This window comes from Adiantum capillus-veneris, chromosome 10 (genome assembly GCF_014529385.1).
Source record: "Adiantum capillus-veneris isolate H3 chromosome 10, ASM1452938v2, whole genome shotgun sequence".
In the NCBI taxonomy this organism is placed as follows: domain Eukaryota; kingdom Viridiplantae; phylum Streptophyta; class Polypodiopsida; order Polypodiales; family Pteridaceae; genus Adiantum; species Adiantum capillus-veneris.
Genome location: NC_140940.1, coordinates 54,856,720 through 54,880,572, shown reverse-complemented (window position 1 = coordinate 54,880,572; position 23,853 = coordinate 54,856,720). Strand labels below are relative to the sequence as shown.

General features: G+C 37.6%; 1 protein-coding gene across 1 annotated transcript; it reads right to left on the bottom strand.

Annotated features, from left to right (window-relative positions):
- Nucleotides 1–1,249: 1,249 nt before the first annotated feature.
- Nucleotides 1,250–22,592, bottom strand: LOC147448876 (carotenoid 9,10(9',10')-cleavage dioxygenase 1-like). Its single transcript, XM_086522472.1, has 15 exons — nt 22,539–22,592; nt 22,318–22,455; nt 17,895–17,993; nt 17,253–17,355; nt 16,571–16,815; nt 13,323–13,502; nt 12,331–12,409; nt 12,169–12,250; nt 4,817–4,879; nt 4,585–4,723; nt 4,162–4,342; nt 3,475–3,609; nt 3,320–3,366; nt 1,533–1,679; nt 1,250–1,360 (listed from the first exon to the last, which is right to left on the bottom strand). The coding sequence occupies exons 1-15, from the start codon at nt 22,590–22,592 to the stop codon at nt 1,250–1,252; spliced, it is 1,803 nt and encodes a 600-aa protein (XP_086378598.1).
- Between the last annotated feature and the right edge of the window lie 1,261 nt (nt 22,593–23,853).

Sequence of the window (23,853 nt, the reverse complement as noted above, 5' to 3'; positions counted from 1 at the left end):
TTCTAGTATGTAGATATAGCTATTTCTATATGCACTTGGTTATGTTATGATATTTTTGGTTACAATAATGGTTCTTTCGCATGGTTATAGTTATGACCCTGCTTTTTCTTTTGGTCATTGTCACGGTTTGCTTATTATAGTTATGGTATGAATATGATTTTATTCATAGTTTTGGTTACAAATTATGGCCCATGTATTATGGATATATATTTCTTCATCTAGTTGTTTGACAGGCAATTCTTATATTATGTTATTTTCCTTCAATGATTCAATGATGTACAATGTTTTGGTGTAATACTCCTTTTCCATTATGTTTATAGTTTTGGCTTGGTTATGGTTCACTTGCTAGGATTATCCTTATGGCCTAAAGTCATGGTCATCATTATGGTTGCAGATGTTACGATTTTCAAATAGTCATGGTTTGGCACACTGATGTGTGACTCACTTCTCTAGGTTATTTTGCTTCAAAGGTAGGGTTGTTTTTGTACTCTCCCTTGGGCAATGCCCTATTATCGACTATTTTGTAGCTACCATTGTGTACCTACAACAAATGCCCCCTCATTCTACCAAGAAAAAGTTTGTAGACGTGGTCATCAAATATCCATTAGCATGCGTCTTGGTATGACTACTATTAGAGAAACTGTTGAATGTACATTGATGAAAGTTGTAGAATACACATCAATATGTTATTTATCATCTACTATGAAGTTGGTACAGGTGCTGCACCAAAATGTTGATAAGCATATCAACATCCACATCAATAATAAAGTCCCGAGCATGGGTGACGATGTCATCATTGCAATGCCTTGTAGGAGAGAAATTTTTCTTGACAATTGAAGTGGAAACAAATTCAAATATTTCTTCCATCTATTATCAATTTTTAAATGACTTCCAAGTAGAACACTACAAGAAAGGTATTTGCAAACCTTCCTTGGAATGTAAGTGATGTAAAGAGAAAAGGAGGGGCAAGGATCATAGAGAGAGGTGTTGCTCAACTAGATGCATCTTTTTACTTTAAAGACCAAAATAATTAGCAAAGAGTTCAGGTTTTCAAAATTCTGGTAATTTTACGAGTTTGGAGTGAAGAGGACACATTACATGCCTTGCAAATTCACATGGAATGGATTCGAAGGCCGTGAGTCCACATGATATTGGTAGTGTTTGTGGGGTCACTTTATGCTCTCTTGATGCCATGCCTTTTTTAGCATGGCTATGCTTGTAATTATTTTTGGGTTTAATATGTTTTCAACTAAAACACTCCATGCACAAATGTGCTATGAAAGCCATAAGGTACTCGTTGCGGTAGTTTGATCCTTGCAAGCGGTGGCTGTGAGATTTTTTTTGCATCAAGGATATGAACCTACAAAAAATCAAATTGGTGTTTATGTGGCAATAAAGTATATAAAAGTTAAGCAAAAACAGACTCACCATCTGAACCCCCTCAAGAGTAGTCTTGTAAAGTTTTTCTCTGTCTAAGCTAATGCAATTGCACTAATGATTTAAATTAAAAGAAAAAAACTCTCCAAGGATACCTCTGAGGTGTTGTTTTTCTCATCATGGGCATACATCACCAACCAACCATCATCTTCTGTATCAGGATCTGGTCTCGAAACAAACAACGGTTCTGAAAAGAACACATCATTTCCAGCACCGTAGTACTCTAATGTGCAATTCTCATCCTGCATAACAAACATCAAAATCAACAAATAATGAACAAGGCACTTAAGTCTTATTTTTAGATTGCTCCCCCTTTCTCTCTATCCATGTTTTCTAAGAGCTAAAAATCCGTCAAAAAAACCAATTTTAATACTTGTAAATAGTTTTTAAAAGCATTAGGTTTTCACTTTTTTCATATTAATTGGATAAAACTCCCCATTCTATTGTTCTTCTTGCATATTTGGCTCTATCCCATATCCATTATCCGAAATCTCACTAGATTCCCTGTTGATTTTTTTCATTGTTGAGGCCAAGCAGCAAAAAACTCAGATATTCACCCTGGATTTGAGCTTGCACGCCCAAGAGATTAGAGAATCATCAACGCTAATCATCTCGCCTTGTTCTACTTGTTGCACATAAGGCGATCTTCATAATTTAAAAACCATTTTTACCTCTCCCCCACCCACCTGGCTCTATGGAACACTTGGCAATTCGATGCCCCCCCCCCACACACACACACACACACACACACACACACACACACACACAAAAACCACCACAGCAGATACATCAACGATTGCTACTTTCCTTTTCAATTTAAAACAAGGTGCACCTTGCTAGATTCCAATTAATACAAATGCTCCAAAATCATTCATACATTATTTATTACATACCTGGGTCTATATTGGATCCGTTAATTAATTTGCTAAGAAGATTCCCTCGACTCCTTAGTTTTTAAAAGCAGGCAATGGGTTGGAGGCGATGCACACGCTGCGCTATATCCCCCCCCCCCCACGTCATCCTCTACAGACTAGTCCATCCAACCCTGCGTTGCTCTGATGATCCTATCTGCCACACAGCTCCAATTGCACCCTCAATACCACCAAGCAGACCAAGCACGATAAAAATATACCATGCACATCCTTAGTGGATTCCTCACACACAATGCTCTTTGCGCGTCCTGCTTGCCTTTGTTGCGCAACCTCATGCTCTGCATTGTGAGCACACGAATGAAACTGAGCTTGCCAATGGCCCTTGCATCGCCGCCGTACATTGAACCCAGACCTACGTGAATGACTCTCTACACGTATTTTCTCTGTTGTGCATGCAACCTAGAGAATATATTGTATGATTGTGCTCGAGGAGAGAGAGAGAGAGAGAGAGAGAGAGACAATGTCTTCCGCCTTGCTGTGATCCTTGCTTGCATGGGGCCAGTGCTCAGCATCGCAGTCCTGCCCTTTCTTTGCCCTCGCCAGCAATCTCCTTGTCTCACTCCTCGCAAAGCCAAAAAAATCTTCAGACGCGGCACCGCTCTCTCTTCTCTCTCCCTCTCTCTCCTCCACGTGCTGGGTCCACGGTTTTTCTCTCGAAGGCATTAGAGCATCTACCTAGATTCGACTTAATTTGAGCTACTTCCAAAATCGCAGCAAAATACTTGCATTTCCTTACTTTTGCTCCATTGTTCTTCTCCCCCTCTTCTATTTACTCGTTCTTTTGCACTTTTATTTCTTTTTTAATCTTTTCTTCCAATTTTGCCTATTGATGAGAAAAAAATATCATTTACTTATGCCTATTGATGAGAAAAGTATAAAACTCTACTCGAAGAGAATTTCAATTTCCATCATAATGACTAGACATGAGTTTGCTACATTAAGATGCATACCTTGCTCGGAAGGGTAACCTTGGCAAGTCTTCCATACTTTGGCATTCCTATAAATAAATAAATAAATCTTTATGAATATAAAAGAACTATACAAGGTAGACTAAACAAATTTTCCTGTGAAAGAATTTTTTTAAAAAAAAGGTTGGTGATTGTACCTACTAGTTTACTTGCTTCATGATCTAGCACTTGAGTATATGCATATTTGCATTTAATTCCATGGTACTTCTCGTTAATTTTTGGCATGTCCATTGAAGATTCAGTAGTTGCTATGTCTCTTTCTATCACTGACCCTGGAAAAAAAATTAAAGTATTGTTACTTCGTTGTCCAATCCATGATGATTTTGGTAATTATTCAGATGGAATGGTTATACTAAATTAAAGATCTCTCTCTCTCTCTCTCTCTCTCTCTCTCTCTCTCTCACATAACACATGAGAATCTCATTCACTTGAATATCTCTCTCTTCTTTCTAGGATGTATATAAGGTGGCATGCAAACTAAGATTTCATGCTTTGTGCAAGGGAAGGGATATGCATTAGCATTAAGTTTATGGTAGTTATGGACAGATTAATCAATACAAAATTTCATTGATATTCTTACGATAATAAACAACGTTTTAGCAATTCTATTGTGACTGTTGTTGTCAAGACAAGGGTAGTCCAAGGGGGGACATGCTCCTCGGCAAGGCCAGCTAGGCATGCAATGATTAGGGGTCTCTTAAAGATGGGCTAGGAGGCTTATACAAGGCAGTGGTTGGGTAGAGAAGAGCATGCATACTTCCTTGGTCCTTTCAGTGCTTGTCTTGATAATTGTCTTTGAGATGAAATCAAATGAATATCCACACCTGTTTCTAGATTGAATCTCCACTCATGAAGAGTAGACAAAAATGCTCCATCTAAACTTGCATCTTTTGAATTCTCATCCACCAAAGTGGCGTCAATGCCTCTTGCGAACCACTCTACTTGATTCATATCAAGAGGACTCATGAGGAAACTCCTTTTTGCACGACATCCATGTATAATGATCTGCACAAAAAAACATTAAAATTATGTATCAAAATTAGAACTATGTATCAAAATCAAAATTATGTATTAAAAAACATTAAAATTATGTATCAAAATTAAAATTATTTGAGAATAAAATAATGGGTGCGCTTATCTTTTGTATTACAATATATCTAGTGTTTTGTAGTTCAAAAATTTGCATGTACTCTTAGAAAGAAAAGAGACCTATGTAAACATATGATGAGGGTAAACGAAAAACGCACTTCATTTCCTTCTTCATATGAATTCACCACATGGAAAGTAAAATGTGATTCAACGGGAAACCATCGGACAGTACTTGTATCCCCTTGATGAGGCTTGATCCCAAACTTAGCTTGTGTTCCATCCTCAAATTTCAGCAAGCTATCCATTTTTAGAGGCAATACTAATCATATATATGAAAATGGAAAAAGGATTTTTCCTCTAATTTAGTTGTGTAAACCAAGAAAAACTTACTTGTCTCCACGCAATAACCTTGTAGCATCAATGGTGAGTGGCATATATAGGATTATGTCAAAGCTGTTGCAACAACATTGATGTGGTGTGAGAAATAATTACAGAATACATGAGAATATTTGTAGTTTATGTTGGTATTTCTTGTAAAAAAGTATCATCTTTATTCAAAATTAGGACTAAATGCCAATACATATATACACTTCTATGAATAGATAAAATTCAAAATAGGCTTAGAAATGAGAAAGGCGGGGAGGGGAGAGGAGGGGAGGGGGGGGGGGGGGGGGGGGGGGGGGGATTTAGTACTAAGGAGATGTCACTTGCATATTTACCACTATATTTGGGACCTCCTTTGTCAAGTATATCTTCTTTGCCTTAAAAAACCTCCCTATTGTACACGCATGGGACACCATACGGTAGCCCTTAGGGAATACCCTAGGGAAATAAGGCTTTAAAAAATAAATCTCATAAGTTGCAAAGCTAACAATTTATAGCTACAATATGGGTCAAATCAGGGCTTGAGCCATGTATATAGGGTAGAAAAAAGTGCTTACTATCTCTTCGACTTGCAAATTAGCAAGTACGGCTTTGGCTTCAGCCCTTGGCTTCAGCCCACCTCTTGTAGCTCTTCCATTTTTTTCTTTAATCTTGATCTTTCTTCATCCTAGGTCTTTTTCTTTGCACTAGAATGGGTCATGCGCTTGCCCTCAAGTGTGAGACTGCAAACCAAGCTCATTTTTTCAGAGCTTTGAAGGTCAAAAGAAGATGGGACTCAATGTAATCAATCACGGATAGAGTATAGTTCAAGATTAGAATGAGATGTCCAGACTTATGCTTGAATACCCTAGCCATATTATTTATCGGAAGGATTCTCACAAGTGGTCACAGATGTCAGATCATTCTTGCTTAACAATGGGAAGAGTAGTGTTTTTCCAAGATAAGTGGAAGCATTGGAAAGGCTCATAACAAGTGATGAATGTTGGGCACCTTGAAGACAATGAGGAAGGATAGTTTCCCTAGATGAAATGGATTGACATCAAAAAAATTCAAAGAGTTTTGGAAGGATCTTTGAATCTCGATAACTCATATGGAAAGCAAGCTCTACTAGAAGGACAATTGGATGCTAGCATTGGAAAAAGGTGTAATCAATCCCATTCCCAAATTAGTTTGTTGCTCTATCTTAAAACATTGGTGACCTATCGCAATGATGATAGTTTCTTCTTGGATCATAGCCAAATTATAGCACTAACGCTTGCAACCTCCATTCCTAGATAAGGTAATCACCCTCCATTAGCATGGTTTCATAAAAGGGAGATCAATTTTTGAAAACATTCTTGCAACAATGATAGGCATAAGTTTGAAAGTCTTACCCTGCAAGAATGCATCCTCCTTCAACTCAACCTAGGCAAGGAAAATGAAAGAACCTCGTGGTCATATTACATTGAATTTGTCATGAAGGCCTTCTACTTTGGACTCAAAATGTGTAATATTGTGCACTCCCTAGAGCTAGATAGGTACTCTAAGCTCCTCTTTAACAATAGAGTGGTAGGAATGTTTGAAGTAAGGATATCAATCAAGTAAGGCTTCCTGCTCCCCCGCTCCTGGTTTCCATTGGCTCACAACCACTAGCGACTATTCTCGAGGACAATGCTGCAAAAGACGAGATTCATGGGCTATCACTTCTAGGGGGCTACCACTTGTTGGGAAAAAAATTTGCAGATGATTCTCTACCCTTCATAAAAGCCAACACCTAGATGCTAAGAAGCACACTCAAGATTGTCCAAATGCTTGTAATTGCATCAGGCTCTAAGTGCAACATCAAAAATTCAAGATTGATCTCACTTACTAAAAAATGACTCATTTGACCCCACCAATGGCCAAGGCAGATTATTTCAAAATACACAGTGTTCAAACACCTCGATGTACCACTAGGGGTGGAAATCTAAGACAAGCAAAGATTCTACTCGGTCTTGAACAAAATTAACAAAAAATTTGAGAGGGTGGGAGTACACCAAACTTCATGATTCCATACATTTCCTTTGTCTCACCTATCCTAAAAATGGCCAAATGCAATTGGAAAAAAAAATTGGAACTCATGAAATGGTTCCTTTGGAAAAATAGCACAAAAGACACAAATCCATGGGAGTGGGGGAATGGGATGGGTTCCAAGACCCAAGGACTAAGGTGGCATTGGGATCCTGGACCCATCACTACATGTAGAAGCCATGTGTACAAAGTTAGTCGTATCCCTAGCAACTCAAAGGTAGGATTGGGTGGTCATGGCCCCTTGGGACATGATAAACAAAGTAGAGATTATCTCACGCTGCCCATGGAAGGAGGCTAAAGTACATGACAAAATGCTTTCTCCAAGATGGATTGTTTTGCAGCTTGGAGGCCGCATGGGTGATATACTTAGGAAGTGGAGCAAAGTGGCATTATCTATAGAATATGGGGAGAGACCTTTAGCTACTTTAAGGTTCTCCATCCTACACTGGTCCCCTTGGCTCTCCAAGCTAGGAGGTGGTTCTTTGAATAGTGGAAAGGTATATAAGAAAGGGATCTCCAAGTGGGCACATTCCTGGGACAAAAACTTATGTGGAAGGATGTGGACCAATTGGTAGTGCAACATAACTTGAATTTGAACGAAAATATTTTGATTGATAGATTTGTAGAAGTATTGTACAATTGTCCCAGTGCCTATCACCAGGATGAAGGTTGTATGGAAAGCTTTGCATTGGCCCAAGGACAAAAAAACTGTCCTTCCAAAAAAAGTGGGAGCTTGTAGCAAGTTGATTTACAAAGTGGATTGGTTCACTCTGCTCATCAAATTGTGGGGTGTGAATTGGTTAGAAGAGAAGTAGTTGAACTGTATAAACAATTCCTGGGAGATAAAATGGCCAAGATCGATGAAGATTTTCACATGGAAGGTGCTATGGAGGCTATCCCAACATGGAATAAGATTCTTACTAGACATCCTATTGGCATTGATGCTTGCTCTAGGTGCAAAGCAGCTTCAAAGGATTTCTTGCATCTATTTTAAGATTGCCCTTCCTCACATGCCACCAAATCTACAAATGGGTGTAGAGGACGTGAAAGATACCCTTCTTTAGGAATGATTTGGTTCTAGGAGGGAGAATATTTTAGAACCAAGCAGTTCTAGTGTGCACTCAAATCACCAGATGATGCTATCTGAAGTAGATTTAGAAAGCTTGAAACCATTAAATATTTAAGAGAAAACCTATGGTGGCTCAATTCAATGATATTGTGTGTAAAAACACTAAACTTTTATGTTTGATAGGGTCAAGAGTAGGGTCGATTTTACAAGCCAAAGACTTGGAACATACACCAAGTAGCATCAACAGCTTAGGTCGTGCCCACTAAGGGCATATTGACCACTATTTTTATTTAGATTTTCCTGATAAGGGAAAAGCATGGTCCCTTGCTTATGAAGTATATACAAATCCCTTTTTGGAAATGTTGTCATGCTTGAGGTTCATTGCACATTCTTTGTTGAGTTAATATGACATCTCCACTCAAAATTGTGACTATGGACAAAAAATTTATTAAAAAACGTTTCGAATTTATCTACAGATTACCCTGAGATAAATACCCAGTGCCTATCACCAGGATGAAGGTGTATGGAAAGCTTTGCATTGGCCCAAGGACAAAAAAACTGTCCTTCCAAAAAAAGTGGGAGCTTGTAGCAAGTTGATTTACAAAGTGGATTGGTTCACTCTGCTCATCAAATTGTGGGGTGTGAATTGGTTAGAAGAGAAGTAGTTGAACTGTATAAACAATTCCTGGGAGATAAAATGGCCAAGATCGATGAAGATTTTCACATGGAAGGTGCTATGGAGGCTATCCCAACATGGAATAAGATTCTTACTAGACATCCTATTGGTATTGATGCTTGCTCTAGGTGCAAAGCAGCTTCAAAGGATTTCTTGCATCTATTTTAAGATTGCCCTTCCTCACAGGCCACCAAATCTACAAATGGGTGTAGAGGACGTGAAAGATACCCTTCTTTAGGAATGATTTGGTTCTAGGAGGGAGAATATTTTAGAACCAAGCAGTTCTAGTGTGCACTCAAATCACCAGATGATGCTATCTGAAGTAGATTTAGAAAGCTTGAAACCATTAAATATTTAAGAGAAAACCTATGGTGGCTCAATTCAATGATATTGTGTGTAAAAACACTTTTTCTGTTTGATAGGGTCAAGATTAGGGTCGATTGCACAAGCCAAAGACTTGGAACATACACCAAGTAGCATCAACAGCTTAGGTCGTGCCCACTAAGGTCATATTGACCACTATTTTTATTTAGATTTTCCTGATAAGGGAAAAGCATGGTCCCTTGCTTATGAAGTATATACAAATCCCTTTTTGGAAATGTTGTCATGCTTGAGGTTCATTGCACATTCTTTGTTGAGTTAATATGACATCTCCACTCAAAATTGTGACTATGGACAAAAAATTTATTAAAAAACGTTTCGAATTTATCTACAGATTACCCTGAGATAAATACCCAGTGCCTATCACCAGGATGAAGGTGTATGGAAAGCTTTGCATTGGCCCAAGGACAAAAAAACTGTCCTTCCAAAAAAAGTGGGAGCTTGTAGCAAGTTGATTTACAAAGTGGATTGGTTCACTCTGCTCATCAAATTGTGGGGTGTGAATTGGTTAGAAGAGAAGTAGTTGAACTGTATAAACAATTCCTGGGAGATAAAATGGCCAAGATCGATGAAGATTTTCACATGGAAGGTGCTATGGAGGCTATCCCAACATGGAATAAGATTCTTACTAGACATCCTATTGGTATTGATGCTTGCTCTAGGTGCAAAGCAACTTCAAAGGATTTCTTGCATCTATTTTAAGATTGCCCTTCCTCACATGCCACCAAATCTACAAATGGGTGTAGAGGACGTGAAAGATACCCTTCTTTAGGAATGATTTGGTTCTAGGAGGGAGAATATTTTAGAACCAAGCAGTTCTAGTGTGCACTCAAATCACCAGATGATGCTATCTGAAGTAGATTTAGAAAGCTTGAAACCATTAAATATTTAAGAGAAAACCTATGGTGGCTCAATTCAATGATATTGTGTGTAAAAACACTAAACTTTTCTGTTTGATAGGGTCAAGATTAGGGTCGATTGCACAAGCCAAAGACTTGGAACATACACCAAGTAGCATCAACAGCTTAGGTCGTGCCCACTAAGGTCATATTGACCACTATTTTTATTTAGATTTTCCTGATAAGGGAAAAGCATGGTCCCTTGCTTATGAAGTATATACAAATCCCTTTTTGGAAATGTTGTCATGCTTGAGGTTCATTGCACATTCTTTGTTGAGTTAATATGACATCTCCACTCAAAATTGTGACTATGGACAAAAAATTTATTAAAAAACGTTTCGAATTTATCTACAGATTACCCTGAGATAAATACCCAGTGCCTATCACCAGGATGAAGGTTGTATGGAAAGCTTTGCATTGGCCCAAGGACAAAAAAACTGTCCTTCCAAAAAAAGTGGGAGCTTCTAGCAAGTTGATTTACAAAGTGGATTGGTTCACTCTGCTCATCAAATTGTGGGGTGTGAATTGGTTAGAAGAGAAGTAGTTGAACTGTATAAACAATTCTTGGGAGATAAAATGGCCAAGATCGATGAAGATTTTCACATGGAAGGTGCTATGGAGGCTATCCCAACATGGAATAAGATTCTTACTAGACATCCTATTGGCATTGATGCTTGCTCTAGGTGCAAAGCAGCTTCAAAGGATTTCTTGCATCTATTTTAAGATTGCCCTTCCTCACATGCCACCAAATCTACAAATGGGTGTAGAGGACGTGAAAGATACCCTTCTTTAGGAATGATTTGGTTCTAGGAGGGAGAATATTTTAGAACCAAGCAGTTCTAGTGTGCACTCAAAGCACCAGATGATGCTATCTGAAGTAGATTTAGAAAGCTTGAAACCATTAAATATTTAAGAGAAAACCTATGGTGGCTCAATTCAATGATATTGTGTGTAAAAACACTAAACTTTTCTGTTTGATAGGGTCAAGAGTAGGGTCGATTGCACAAGCCAAAGACTTGGAACATACACAAAGTAGCATCAACAGCTTAGGTCGTGCCCACTAAGGGCATATTGACCACTATTTTTATTTAGATTTTCCTGATAAGGGAAAAGCATGGTCCCTTGCTTATGAAGTATATACAAATCCCTTTTTGGAAATGTTGTCATGCTTGAGGTTCATTGCACATTCTGTGTTGAGTTAATATGACATCTCCACTCAAAATTGTGACTATGGACAAAAATTTTATTAAAAAATGTGAATGTTCGAATTTATCTACAGATTACCCTGAGATAAATCATACTGTGTAAATTGAGTAATTCTTGAACTAAAATCATAGTGTGTAAACTTCAATAACTCTATGAAAGAGATTTTTATTGATGCTATCTATACACACATACACCCACCCACATATTTTTATGTGTATGGGTGTGTGGTGTATGCGAATTGTTGTAGTTTATATTGATATCTCTCGTAAATAACTAACATGTTTATTTAAGACTAGAACTATGTGGCAATACATATGTACACTTATTGATAAGAGAAATTTTCTTTTGTGAGCACTATCAAGGTTGTCTGACCACACTTGAACCCATGACCCAGGTCATGGAGGACAAGTGCTCAACCAACCAAGCTAGCTCCTTTGAACAAGTGCTCATTGTATCATGCGAGCAAGAATGCTCGTGCTCCTACAAAAAAAGAGAGACATTTTTTTGAAGACCTTTAAAAGCTTCCATACCTTAAATTTTAAAGGTAATGCTATATAGATACAAAAGTGGTTTGAAATGCTTGAGCCACATATAGCGTACCGAAAAAGTGCCTATTGGAAATTATATAGAATAAGATTATATAGAGGAAAACTAGTCACAATAATATAGACATCTCGTTCATATTCTTGGAGTTGCACATAAGGGACAATTGTGATGGATAAGGTATAAGTATAGTATGAGAGGAAAACAAGCAATTCAAGAATTGGTTAGATACAATTTTCTTTGGGAATTTTTGAAATCCGAGAAATTCTTGTCCCGAAGGGCCGCCCTCAAACGTGAGAGAAAAACTCCCCGGCTTGACTTGGCGATCACACGATCGTGATGACACTCATCACCTCTCTCTCTCTCCTTCCCTCTCTCTCCTCCACGTGTTATCCCCCTCCCCAAAATACTCAAAGAAACGACAGCTTAAAACATTTAGCTTTTCTTTCCTTCAATCCCCAGGTTAGCATCTATTGTGACTCCATCTAATTCAAACGTTAGGACTACCCTACTGAATCATAAACATGTCTCTTACTTTTGTGTTATGCCAAGCTCGTGACTGTACATTGGTTTTTCAAGGTCAACATCACATGTACGTACGAGCCTTTTCCCATCAGCTGTAAATTTATCAACGTAGGTTGTAAAAAAAATCTTCAAAAATAAAAAGAGTTTAGGCTTAAAAAGGCTATTAATATACCTGATATGGTGCCAATAGTGTAATATGGCTTCATTGCAGCAAATCCAAATATGACCATTTCACCAGTTTCTCGCATTATCTTTCAAAAATAGATACGTACAAAACTACTATAATTTAGCATCAAATTTTATTTCCACTAGCTATTTTCTTGATAATATCAATAGTTTGAATTCACAAAAAAAATTAAAAGGTATTCCTAATGGCTTAAAAAAATTTAAAAGATGCTCTTAGTTCAAAGTTCCACTCAAAAACAAGAAAAACAATGCGTTAATCTATAGCATGTAACGACAGGCAATGACAAAGTACATAGATCTGCAACAATATTACCTAACAAAGATGAATACAACATTGAGAGAAAGAGAGAGGAAAACACTAAAAAGAACTTAGAAGAAAACGCTAAAGAAAAAATGAAAGAGCAAAGAAACACCTATTTATATGGAAACTAAAGGTCTTTTGAATTTCCATCTTCATTTATCTTTTGACTTTCCACATTCATTTGTCTTTTCATTTCTTAAACTCGCCTTTCACTTATGCACTTAATATGTTTTGAAAGAATTTTTATTTTTGTGAGATTGGGGAGACCTAATCAGTACAAAATAATCTGAATCTAGAAAAATTTATAAGAAAAAATGCAGCTAGAATTTGTTCTTTGGATTCATACTTGACTTGAAAGATATAACCAGCTAACACATTGACATTTCTTTCTCTTTATTTTTCATTTTGACTTAGTCAATATAATGAAAAGAGGAAAAAAGACAAAAGAAATATTCCAAAGTGTATTGTAGAAAAATGCCAACCTAGAATTTTAAATTGAATTAATCTGATGTTAGCTTTCACAAACTGTACAAGCTACACCTTAAAAGACATAATATGTTTTGACGTAATATGCATAGTTTTTTGTAAAATATAAATAAACTAAATGTATTCTAAATTCAAGATCAATTATTGAAAACACAATTTTTAATGAGGTTCATAAAGTGAATGAGTGTTACCTTTGGATGAGAAGTGAATGGGCGGCCCCATTGTTTTCCAACATCCCATTCTCCTATTGTTTCTAAGTTATAAGGCAAAATTTCAATTGGAATATCTCCTTCTGCATTTGCAAATAGTCGACCACCATGCATAAAGATTGATGTATTGCAAGTTGCCTTGTTGACTTTATTGTATCGAAGCTATGAAATTCAAAACAAGTCATATTAAGAGAAAAGTATCAGATTGCATAACTTAAAATTCATTTTTTTATAATATTTTGACTTAATTAAAGGTCAAAATCACTTGATGATATAATGAGCTTTTGGACATTCCAAACTATATAAATTACGATCTCCATTTTAGATTTTTGATGGGAGTTGATGTTTATGTTTTAATCATCTACGGAACCTGCTATAACAAGATTTTAATACATATTCTCTTATATTCTATGTAGATTATACAAAAGATCAAGAAACAATTCAAAATATCCCATCCTTATCCAAGTTTCATTTATTGTAATGCTTGTCAGTGTAAGACCCCCTGCTAGTGATAGTAGTCTTAGATGGCCATGCGGATAATTTTGGTTACTACAAAAAAGGTTGAATTTCTATATGTAAAGGTTTTTTTTCCATAAAATCCCCTCTTGTTCTAAGCACTCAACCTTTGTGTATGAGCTTCCTAATCACCATGTCTCCTCTAGTCTATATTTCATAACACTGATATCAAAATCGCAAGGGTTTGGCTACATTTTTTGCATCATTACTCTTTAATGGTACTTTGCAGTGCTACTATCTTGCCATAGCCCAACCAAGACATAGGTTGGTGCTTCTTTCCACTCGAAAATAATAAGACGCTACTGTCCTTGTGGTTCCATAACTGCTCTATTAATTACCACTTGTGGAGGACTCATTGTAAGCTTCCAAGGATGGAAAACTACAAGTTGAAGACCGGTGCACACTTTCATAGGTGTTATTTATCAACAAAGAGTGAAGAATATTATGAGGGATATCGTTATAAGGTTCAACTCTATTTAAAGGTATGGGAAAAAAAGAGCTACTGCACAAGTTCTCTTGTTGTACTACTAGGCTATGTCAGAGAATTTGCCACACACACCAAGCATAAATGAGTTTTCATGGGCTGGAACTATCAATAGAAATCGTGTAGCTTGATTTGTGTTTTTATACACAAGCAATTCAAGGTTGATTAACAACATTGTTCTTGATTGCTGATGGTGGTCTTCAAATTGCACATTGAAGTGCAATAGCCTTATTGGTTTATTCCCACCAAGTTATCATATGAAATTTATGTTTTTTGGTGAAGATTATATGATATGATATCATGCCGATAACTATGAAGCATCCCCTTCATTAGTACCAAAGAACTTGAAATGTTAGAACCTCTTTGGTCGACGACAATTGATGGTCCTCAAATTTGTAAATTTGTGGAGCATTCAATTGGAGATTAAAAAGAAAGTGCTTATCATTGTCAACCTTTAATGGTATTTGTAGCATGCAGATGTCATTCATGGCTTGTTTTTCTATTATGTCTTCTATGACAAGATCAAGTGCAAGGAAGAGAGATCAATCTTTATGTTTTACAAAAATGTTGCTTAGGCATGTGCATCAAAATTATAAATGTATGGGTATAGCCATTGCCTATGCATGTGCATAAGGTAAGACCACTCTATCTAGATGTCATTCATGGCTTGTTTTTCTATTATGTCTTCTATGACAAGATCAAGTGCAAGGAAGAGAGATCAATCTTTATGTTTTACAAAAATGTTGCTTAGGCATGTGCATCAAAATTATAAATGTATGGGTATAGACATTGCCTATGCATGTGCATAAGGTAAGACCACCCTATCTATCTGTCTATGTCTATGTCTATGTCTATGTCTATGTCTATGTCTATGTCTATGTCTATGTCTATTGTAGATGGTTGAGTCTATGTCTTTTGTCCCACTTTGGTGGGGTGGATGAACATAAAAGTATGATGCTTAAGTATAGATTTAGGCTACAACAAGATAGAAGATGATAATAAGAAAGTTAATTATATAAATAATTCACCAATATCTAAAAAATCGTGGCTGATAAATGATCAAATTATGAAAGGAATAATCATTCAAGGAAACAATGGAAAACTTTATTCAAGGAGAAAATCTAGTTTAAAAGAAGATTTTGTTGAAAAATTTAAAGACATTAAATATCAAGAAAATTTTGTTTGTGTGTGTGTGTGTGTGTGTGTGTGTGTGTGTGTGTGTGTGAGAGAGAGAGAGAGAGAGAGAGATGCATCCACACAGGTATCACAAAAACATTGAAAAAATTCCCCAAAAGATAGATCAAACCTTACATAACTGATGTGTGGTGACCCTACTCCATGTATGAACATGTGTGTGTGTGTGTGTGTGTGTGTGTGTGTGTGTGTGTGTGTGTGTGTGTGCACGCGAGAGAGAGCACGCGAGAGAGAGAGAGAGAGAGAGAGAGAGAGAGAGAGAGAGAGTTTGATCTTGAAGGTTATATATGGCCTATATGTTGAGTTGATCAACGACTCTTAGTCCTTGAAGATTGTGGATGTGAAGGTGGCAATTTAGAGTCCACAAGTGGTTATGAGATAAAGGTACGTAGAGGGTGGTACAAGTTGAAAATACAAGAAAAACAAGCTTGTATGTGACCAAAAGTTTAGCACTCAAGTAGGGCATATGGGTATAATAAGATAAATGAGGATGGGGTTCTTAAGGTCTAAGGTACGTAGAGGATGGTACAAGTTGAAAATACGAGAAAATCAAGCTTGTATGTGACCAAAAGTTTAGCACTCAAGTAGGGCATATGGGTATAAGAAGATAAATGAGGATACGGTCCTTAAGGTCTTTGGCTTTACTTTAAAAACAATATTGGACGAAATGAAAATGACCATGATAATAGCATGATCTTTGAGCTCGAGAGATCACTATAATAAAAAAAAGTGTCTATTATGTGGATTCAACAATAGGGATTATTTTATTTTATATTTTCTCAAATTTTTACATACATAAAGGTCTTGAAAAAATATTTATAGATTGAATTAAAAAAATAAGTTTTATTTGCTAACAATTCATAGTTAAGGGGTTTTATAAATAGTCCTTGAATACGCGTGATATATAGGTTTTACATATAGTGCTCCCCCTCCTCCCCCGAGTCTTTGAGATTGCATCATAATGACGGTAATTGTACAAAGGAGGATAGAAAAACCTAGGAAAAAAATAGAGATAATATAAATTCTCATAATATACCTGATTGAGGAGGTAAGCCATAAGAATGGCCTTTGAGTCACCATGTAAAGCATTCAACCATAGTGCTTTTCCTTGCCTTTTCTCCTCTTTGTATCCCTCCGTTTCCACATATTTGTTTTGGTATGAAACGGTACCATCGAGCCCGAAATATGTTGCATGCAACATACCATCTCCCTCAAACCAATGATGAATTATCTTGCCAAAAGGAGAAGATTTTATCTTTCCACCAAATTGAGGGTTTGGACCTACAAAAAATTGTAGCTTATTATAGTCTTGTTGCATTTGAAAATTTAGTGTTGTACCATATCAATCTCTTAATGTTTTATGTTTTTTCAAAATATAATGGGTTTTTTCTCCAAAACCAATTCTATTTTTAAATCTTGAGGTGTGTTCAAAACATGATAGCGGTTATGGACTTGTTCCTTAAAAGCAAGCACATTGGTGGATGTATTGTGTGTTGCTTAAGTTTAATTTTTTGTAAAAAAACATTCAATAGTACATCCCTTCATTACAATTAATGAGACATGAGACTAAAGATATTAATGTTATATGAGGGAATTAAGCTAATACAGTGGGTTTAATTTATCAAAGTTGTAAGATGGTTTATGAAATATTTAATAATCAACTTCAAATGTTTATTGTGGTTTCTTTATTTAACCAAGAGATACTATTGGTAATTTACCATTTCTTATGTAAACCCCAGTTGGAAAGTCGATTGGTATGGCTCCCTCGATAACTTCTACTGGCACTCGAGACCCAATCTCATCCACTGGTCCAAAATTGCCCTGCATAAGATATTTTTTGGATTACTTTTGAAGACTACATATTAAAATGTTATTGTTTTATCAATCCATATTACAAAGATGACATGATTATTATGAATACAGCAAGGGTTTTAATAATAAAGATTTCGAAGAAATTTCTAAAGCACTATACATCAAATGCCACACATGAAAGAACTCTACAAACTATAGAGCATCACTTGAAAACTACAATGATGGATTAACCACATAAGGAATATTTAAGAATTAACCATGTAATTATGAATTATGATAACCGTGTAAGGGATAGAAAGTTTTAAGAAGATGTTTTTTAACCATATAAAACTAATGGACCTTATCAAACTAGGAAGGATTTAAAATGTGCATGTAGCCTCAAACAAAAATTAAAATGTTTTGTAAATGTGCATGTAGCCTCAAAACACTGACATTAATTACCCAATCCTTAAGACAGAGAAACTTCAATGAGCAAGCTACTACAATAGAAAGACATTCAATTGACATCTTTTCATAGCACCACCAAAACGATCCTCCCAAATCCTAACCTCATATGTCACGTTCACTTCTGTCGAAGCTTTGAAGAAGTTGTCAATTGCAGCTTGCACGATTGCATTTTTTGCACCATTTGCAAGTGTAGCGATCATCTACAATACAAATTAGCATATTAGAGAAAAAATTGATCGTGACTGACAACATGTATATTTGATTTACGTTTCCATATTTTGTGGACATGATTCTCAATTTATATCATGAAGAGCAATGGATAGAAATCGAGGTCATAAATATACGAATGTTCCAATATATGAGAGATGTGTATATATGTGTGTGTGTGGGTATATATATATATGTATATATATACATATATATATATATATATATAATTTTCCTATACAAAAGAGTGGTCAAAGTACCAAATATCTCATGCATTTATAATTATGTGGCACAAGCTATCTTGGGAATTAGGTCATCATGTCTATTATACTATTTAACATGTTTCAGTGTATGTGTACATGAAAACTTGTCATAGAAATACAATGTGCCCTCTACTTTGAGCAAAGGTTCAAGAACTCAAACCTATAGTCAAAAGTCCAACTTGTTGAGGACTAAATCATCATTAGACCCTACCTTGCTTAGGGTGATAAGCTTACCCTTAAAAATCCTTGCAAACTAGTCATGAAAATGAGGACATGTAGTAATAAACCACTCTATCCTTGCTTAGGTAGCGAGCTTGCTACAAATAAGGTGAAGTCTCACGATAGCCTGCTCAAGAAATAGGATACTATGAAACTTATGTTGGGGCTAGGTGACCTGTGTGTGTGTGTGTGTGTGTGTGTGTGTGTGTGTGTGTGTGTGTGTGGGGGGGGGGGGAGAGAGAGAGAGAGAGAGAGAGAGAGAGAACATGAACTTGGAATCTTGGCTAGATTGACACCATGTTGAGTGGTAGCCCTAAATAATCTTACTCCATCACACATGGATAATATTTTAAAATAACTAGATATTAAGCATGATTGCAAAAGTGATAACAATAAATTTATATAGAAAATAATATGGCAAGTACTTCCTTGCAACTAGCACCTCAATTATGGAAATAGTATGACCAAGAATTGATTGACAATGGAATTACGCTGAGAGAAGTGTAATAGAATAAGCAACGCCATGACAATGCATATGGAGGGACTATGTCCACATGCATATCAAAGTACATTTAGTGCACCCACAATGATAGATGAGATGAAGAGGACCATTCGGTAAGAAAACATCCACTTCTCAATGGTGTCTCTTTGTGCTACGTCGCGGGTATGCCGTCCACACACATATCAAAGCATAATGATTGCCCCTAACTTGTGTCTTGCATCCTACAAAAGATAAACTTAGATTACTCTTGCTTCCATATGTCCAAGGTCATAGTATAGAAGAATGTTGCCAATGCATACCAAGGTAGGAGATTTAAGCTATATTGGAGATTTGATCGTTAGGTCATAGAGTCGATCAAATGATGGAAGTGGTGAGGTATTGGAGGAGGAAGAAGAAACAAAGATGTTTGAACTATTGGGATCATGGGGAAGGAGGGGTTATGCGACAAGGGCATATATGGAAGGGGGGACGAAGAAGAACTAGTACAAGTATGACGATTATTGTGTTCTTGCCTATAGGCTGAATGGGATGTTCCTCTTGATGGCATCACCGAGGGCATCATCGTCCGTAAAATTTTTGAAGAAGGTAAAAAAAGTTGGGCTCTCAACCAATCATCTTTGTAGAGTTTGCACTTTACTAGAACATGGTGTACTTTATGATGCACCACACACTCTTGGCCATTGATGCATGCCTCCTTAGGCTCATCTACCCTAGTTAACGCCCTCTTACACTAAATAGAAAGAAAAATAGATTGACATCATTAACTTATAATGTGGCACTAATCAACGAGCTTGTTCCAATGGTCCACAATTGCTCCCAAGAGTTCCATGCTTTACTAGGGCATTATGTAGACCAAAAGCAGTCTTTGCCATACTATTAGCTCACATAAGCTACCGTCACACATCAGCCCTTGCACTAGATTGTGAGCTTGGTACTCTTCCCACTTTAGATCCACGTACTTGAGGCTTCATGATGGTGTCAATGTTCATTTTTTGTATCTTGGGCATAACTATTCACAAACCACACACTTTTAGAAATGTGTATACACACATTCAAACGCATATGTATGGATTTAGATAATTGGAAGCATATAAATCACACATCCACAAAAATTGGAGAGAGAGAGAGAGAGAGGGACAGAGTAATCATTCTCGAAGGTCAAATATGGCCTAGGGACTAAATGAAACATGTCATAAGTTTTATGTTGGGCTAATCAATGACTCTTGATGTTTGAGAACTTTGGATATGAGGGTGGAAATTGAGAGTTAACAAAGTGGATGTGAGAAAGCTCAGCATTGAGATCAAATGCAAGGGGCACAAAGAGAAATTGATGAATGAGAGTTATCTAGCTTGCCATTGTGAGTATATGGCAAAGATTGTGCAAGACAATGGAGGGTTTCTTTGCCAATATCCCAATCCCCATCAAACATTAAGGGAGTGATTGATAAGCCATGATAAGCTAGACCAATGCTATGGTGTGGATTACAGATAAGGGGATATGCTCAAGCATGTGAGGGTGAGCACTATCTCCTCTCTCAAGAAGAACATACTTTTATAATGGGGGACAATCTCGGGACAATGTGGATTGTTTAAGGCACAGAGTGCGAGCCTCAAAAAAATTTACCATGTTGCGATACATTGGTTTTGTAGTAAAGTCTCATTTACGATAGGATCTAGTGACACATCATGAAACAAATGTGTTGCATACTATCTTCCAAACTACTTGCTAATAACTTGCATCCATCCTGAGCTCGATATTTTGATTCGATGGGTCTTTTGAACTTTGCTACTTGTCTCCTATCTGATTCTAGGAATCCATGTGGTGAGCTATAATGCATCTTTATCACGTCCTTCACAACTCTCTCCATATTCATAACCTCAATGGAAAGTGACTTCAACTCAAGGAGACGACCTGCATGTGAGATGATTGCATCTTCACTTGGAGAAATTTTGTAAGAAAACACTTTCAATGTCTTTCCAAGTGGAGACACTAATGCTACCACCACGTACTTCCCCCCGATAAATAAGTGCAAGTATTACCAAGGTATTATCCAATGATTTATATCCCTCTTTCACATATCTTTCTGAATGCATAGCGGGTTCTCTTTTCGGTTTCAAGAAGATGATTCACACCATTTGTGGTTGCTTGAAAGCTCAAGGCTAAGGTACTTGAAATTTGTACTACTACAGAATGGTTTCTCCTTGTTGAGAGTTTTCACAACAAGGGTTGAAGAAGAGAAGAGAAATCTTAGCATCATAGCAACATTTGCAAGAGATCTCATAGACCCATCCGACTTGTAACTGCAGAGGGAAATGGAATAACGAATTGACCACCCTTTTGAGAAGAAGAAGAAGAAGAAGAGAATTTTAACGTCATAGGAAACGATCCCAAGAGACCTTAAAGATCTATCCGACGAGGAGAGTTGAACTCAAGACCTGTTATTCAAGAGGGAAATGGCATAACCAATCTACCATACTTGGGTGATAGAAAGGTTATACCATTTTCCTCTTCTTATTATCTCTCTCTCTCTCTCTCTCTCTCTCTCTCTCTCTCTCTCTCGGGTGTGTGTGTGTGTGTGTGCACACCCGAGAAGAAGAGAGAGAGAGAGAGAGAGAGAGACTAGAGAGCTATACAAGTTTTATGTTACTCAAATAAAATGGCCAATTAACGTGCATGATCTCATGGTGATATGTATAGTACCATTTGAATCACTATTATAACTTGTATGACTTTCTAAAAGTAGTACTTGAGTCAAGGGCAAGGTGATAAAGAACAAGGTGAGGACCGACGAGGGTCTTATTATTTGTTGAGAGAGAGAGAGAGAGAGAGAGAGCTAGCTAGCTAGCTCAGGATATGTCCATGTGAAGCATAGTATTAGTAACTAGGCATAAATCAGCATAGACACTGACAAATATATGGTGGATGTGTGACCATGCATGAGGCACAACTATTTGAAAAAGTAGCTGATGACTAGGCATAAATCAGCATAGATACAAAAGGCCTTGGACAAAAATATCTGGTGCATGTGTGACCATGCATGAGGGACAACTATTTGAAAAAGTAACTGATAACTATGCATCGTGTGACCGTTGCCTTAAAAGAGAGAGTCATCGTATGGTGAATGGTGGCTTGCGTAAATTAGTATTTGAGTAGTAGGGGGGTATAACCGGCTGGGGAATCTCGGATGATGCGAGGATGGGGTGCAGAGGCCGTGGAAGCAGAAGGCGAGGGGGAACAGAGGCGCCAAAGAAAAGAAGTTTTATTGTATACAGCTACTCTAGCTATTACTGTTTCTACATCTTAGTAGCCATGTTCTACAAAATAGAGCATACCTGCGTAGAGTGAGAGAGGCCGTCTTGGAGCACGGAATGCATGCGATCAAGGGTCGGGGGCATTGCGGGGAGCATGCGACCAGCACCCATTCCACAGCGAGTGCCTGCTTGCACATGCCTGCAGGCTCTATGCTCTACCTGCATATTCAGCCAGCTCTCTCTCTCTCTCTCTCTCACCCCAACACACACACGTGCGCGCAACACAAGATGATGGGTCCAACCTGGCTCTTCTGCGCCACTGCAACTGAAAATGGCGTCCACGCCAGCGTAGCCATCTCTGTCCCTCTCTTCCTTCCTTTTCCGGTAAGCCCAATGGACATCGCATCTTTAATATACGTTGTGGGAAGTTGGTCTTGCCCTCAAATGCCTGCTCTCTGTCCTTTGTCGCCTTCTTTGGGCATCTTCCACACAGTATCGTTCTCTAAGTCAAAACGTACCCTACATTCAACTTGAGCACCATGCTCGAGGCAAAACAACAAAAGAACAATTTAACGATGTCCTATCTAAGGAGTGCATGTGACACTGCCTCGCTTCAACAAATAGGCAAAAGAACAAAAGAATGGATGTAATTATGTGTGTCTAAGGGGAGTCTCGAGAGAGAGAGAGAGAGAGGGGGGGGGGGGGGGGGGGGGGGGGGGGGTTTGGTGTGTTGTTCGTTTGTTGAAAAAATAAGTGACGGTCAAATTAGCTTTGTTTTCCTCAAGCTCAAGATTTGGCATTAGAGACTTAACCAATGATTTAAATCACCATTTCAAGCCATCATTGCTTTATCTTGACCAAAGCAAAACAAGTGAAAAATTCATGAGGTTTGCCTAGTGGTGGCGGAGACTAGTAATTCTAGGCTAGAAATCTAGTTTTCTTTGACTCTAAGCAAGCAACAGAAAAAGAAGAAACCCTCACTTAGATTTTGAGAAATCTAACGTAAAATTAGTAAAAATTAGTTCAAATGTTCCTTTTGAAAACCTCTCTTTCTCTCTCTGTCTCTCTCTCTCTTTCTCTCTCTCACACACACAAAGTTTGGCATCTTGTACCTTGCCTGCTCCATAGCCACCGAAGTTGTTGTGCTCTCTCTCTCTCTCTCTCTCTCTCTCTCTCTCTCTCTTCATGGTGAGAGATAGCCACAGCTAGTAAGCAGCAAGGTCCAACAAGCTCCACAGCCATTATCAGCTCTCTCTCGCTCTCTCTCTCTCTCTCTCTCTCTCTCTCTCTCTCTCTCTCAATTGCTCCTTGCCAATGGACAACACTATAGGAGATTACTGCTCAAGTGGTCCACACATGCTCTCTTTCAACGAGCTGGAAGGTGGTCTGAGCACACGGATAAACGAATACAAAGCCATTCCATTAGCACTCTCATTCAAACATGTCTCACTAATCAGGCTTTTCATTGTAACTATTGAGCTGCAAAGAAATACGAATAGAGAAGCAAGAAAAAGATCCTTCTTCTTCTCTTGGATTGCCAGAAGCCAAGACAAGGAAAAGCATTTCTGCAGCGTTGGCACGATGTTGGCGCAAGCAAACACTAGGACTGTCAGGAAT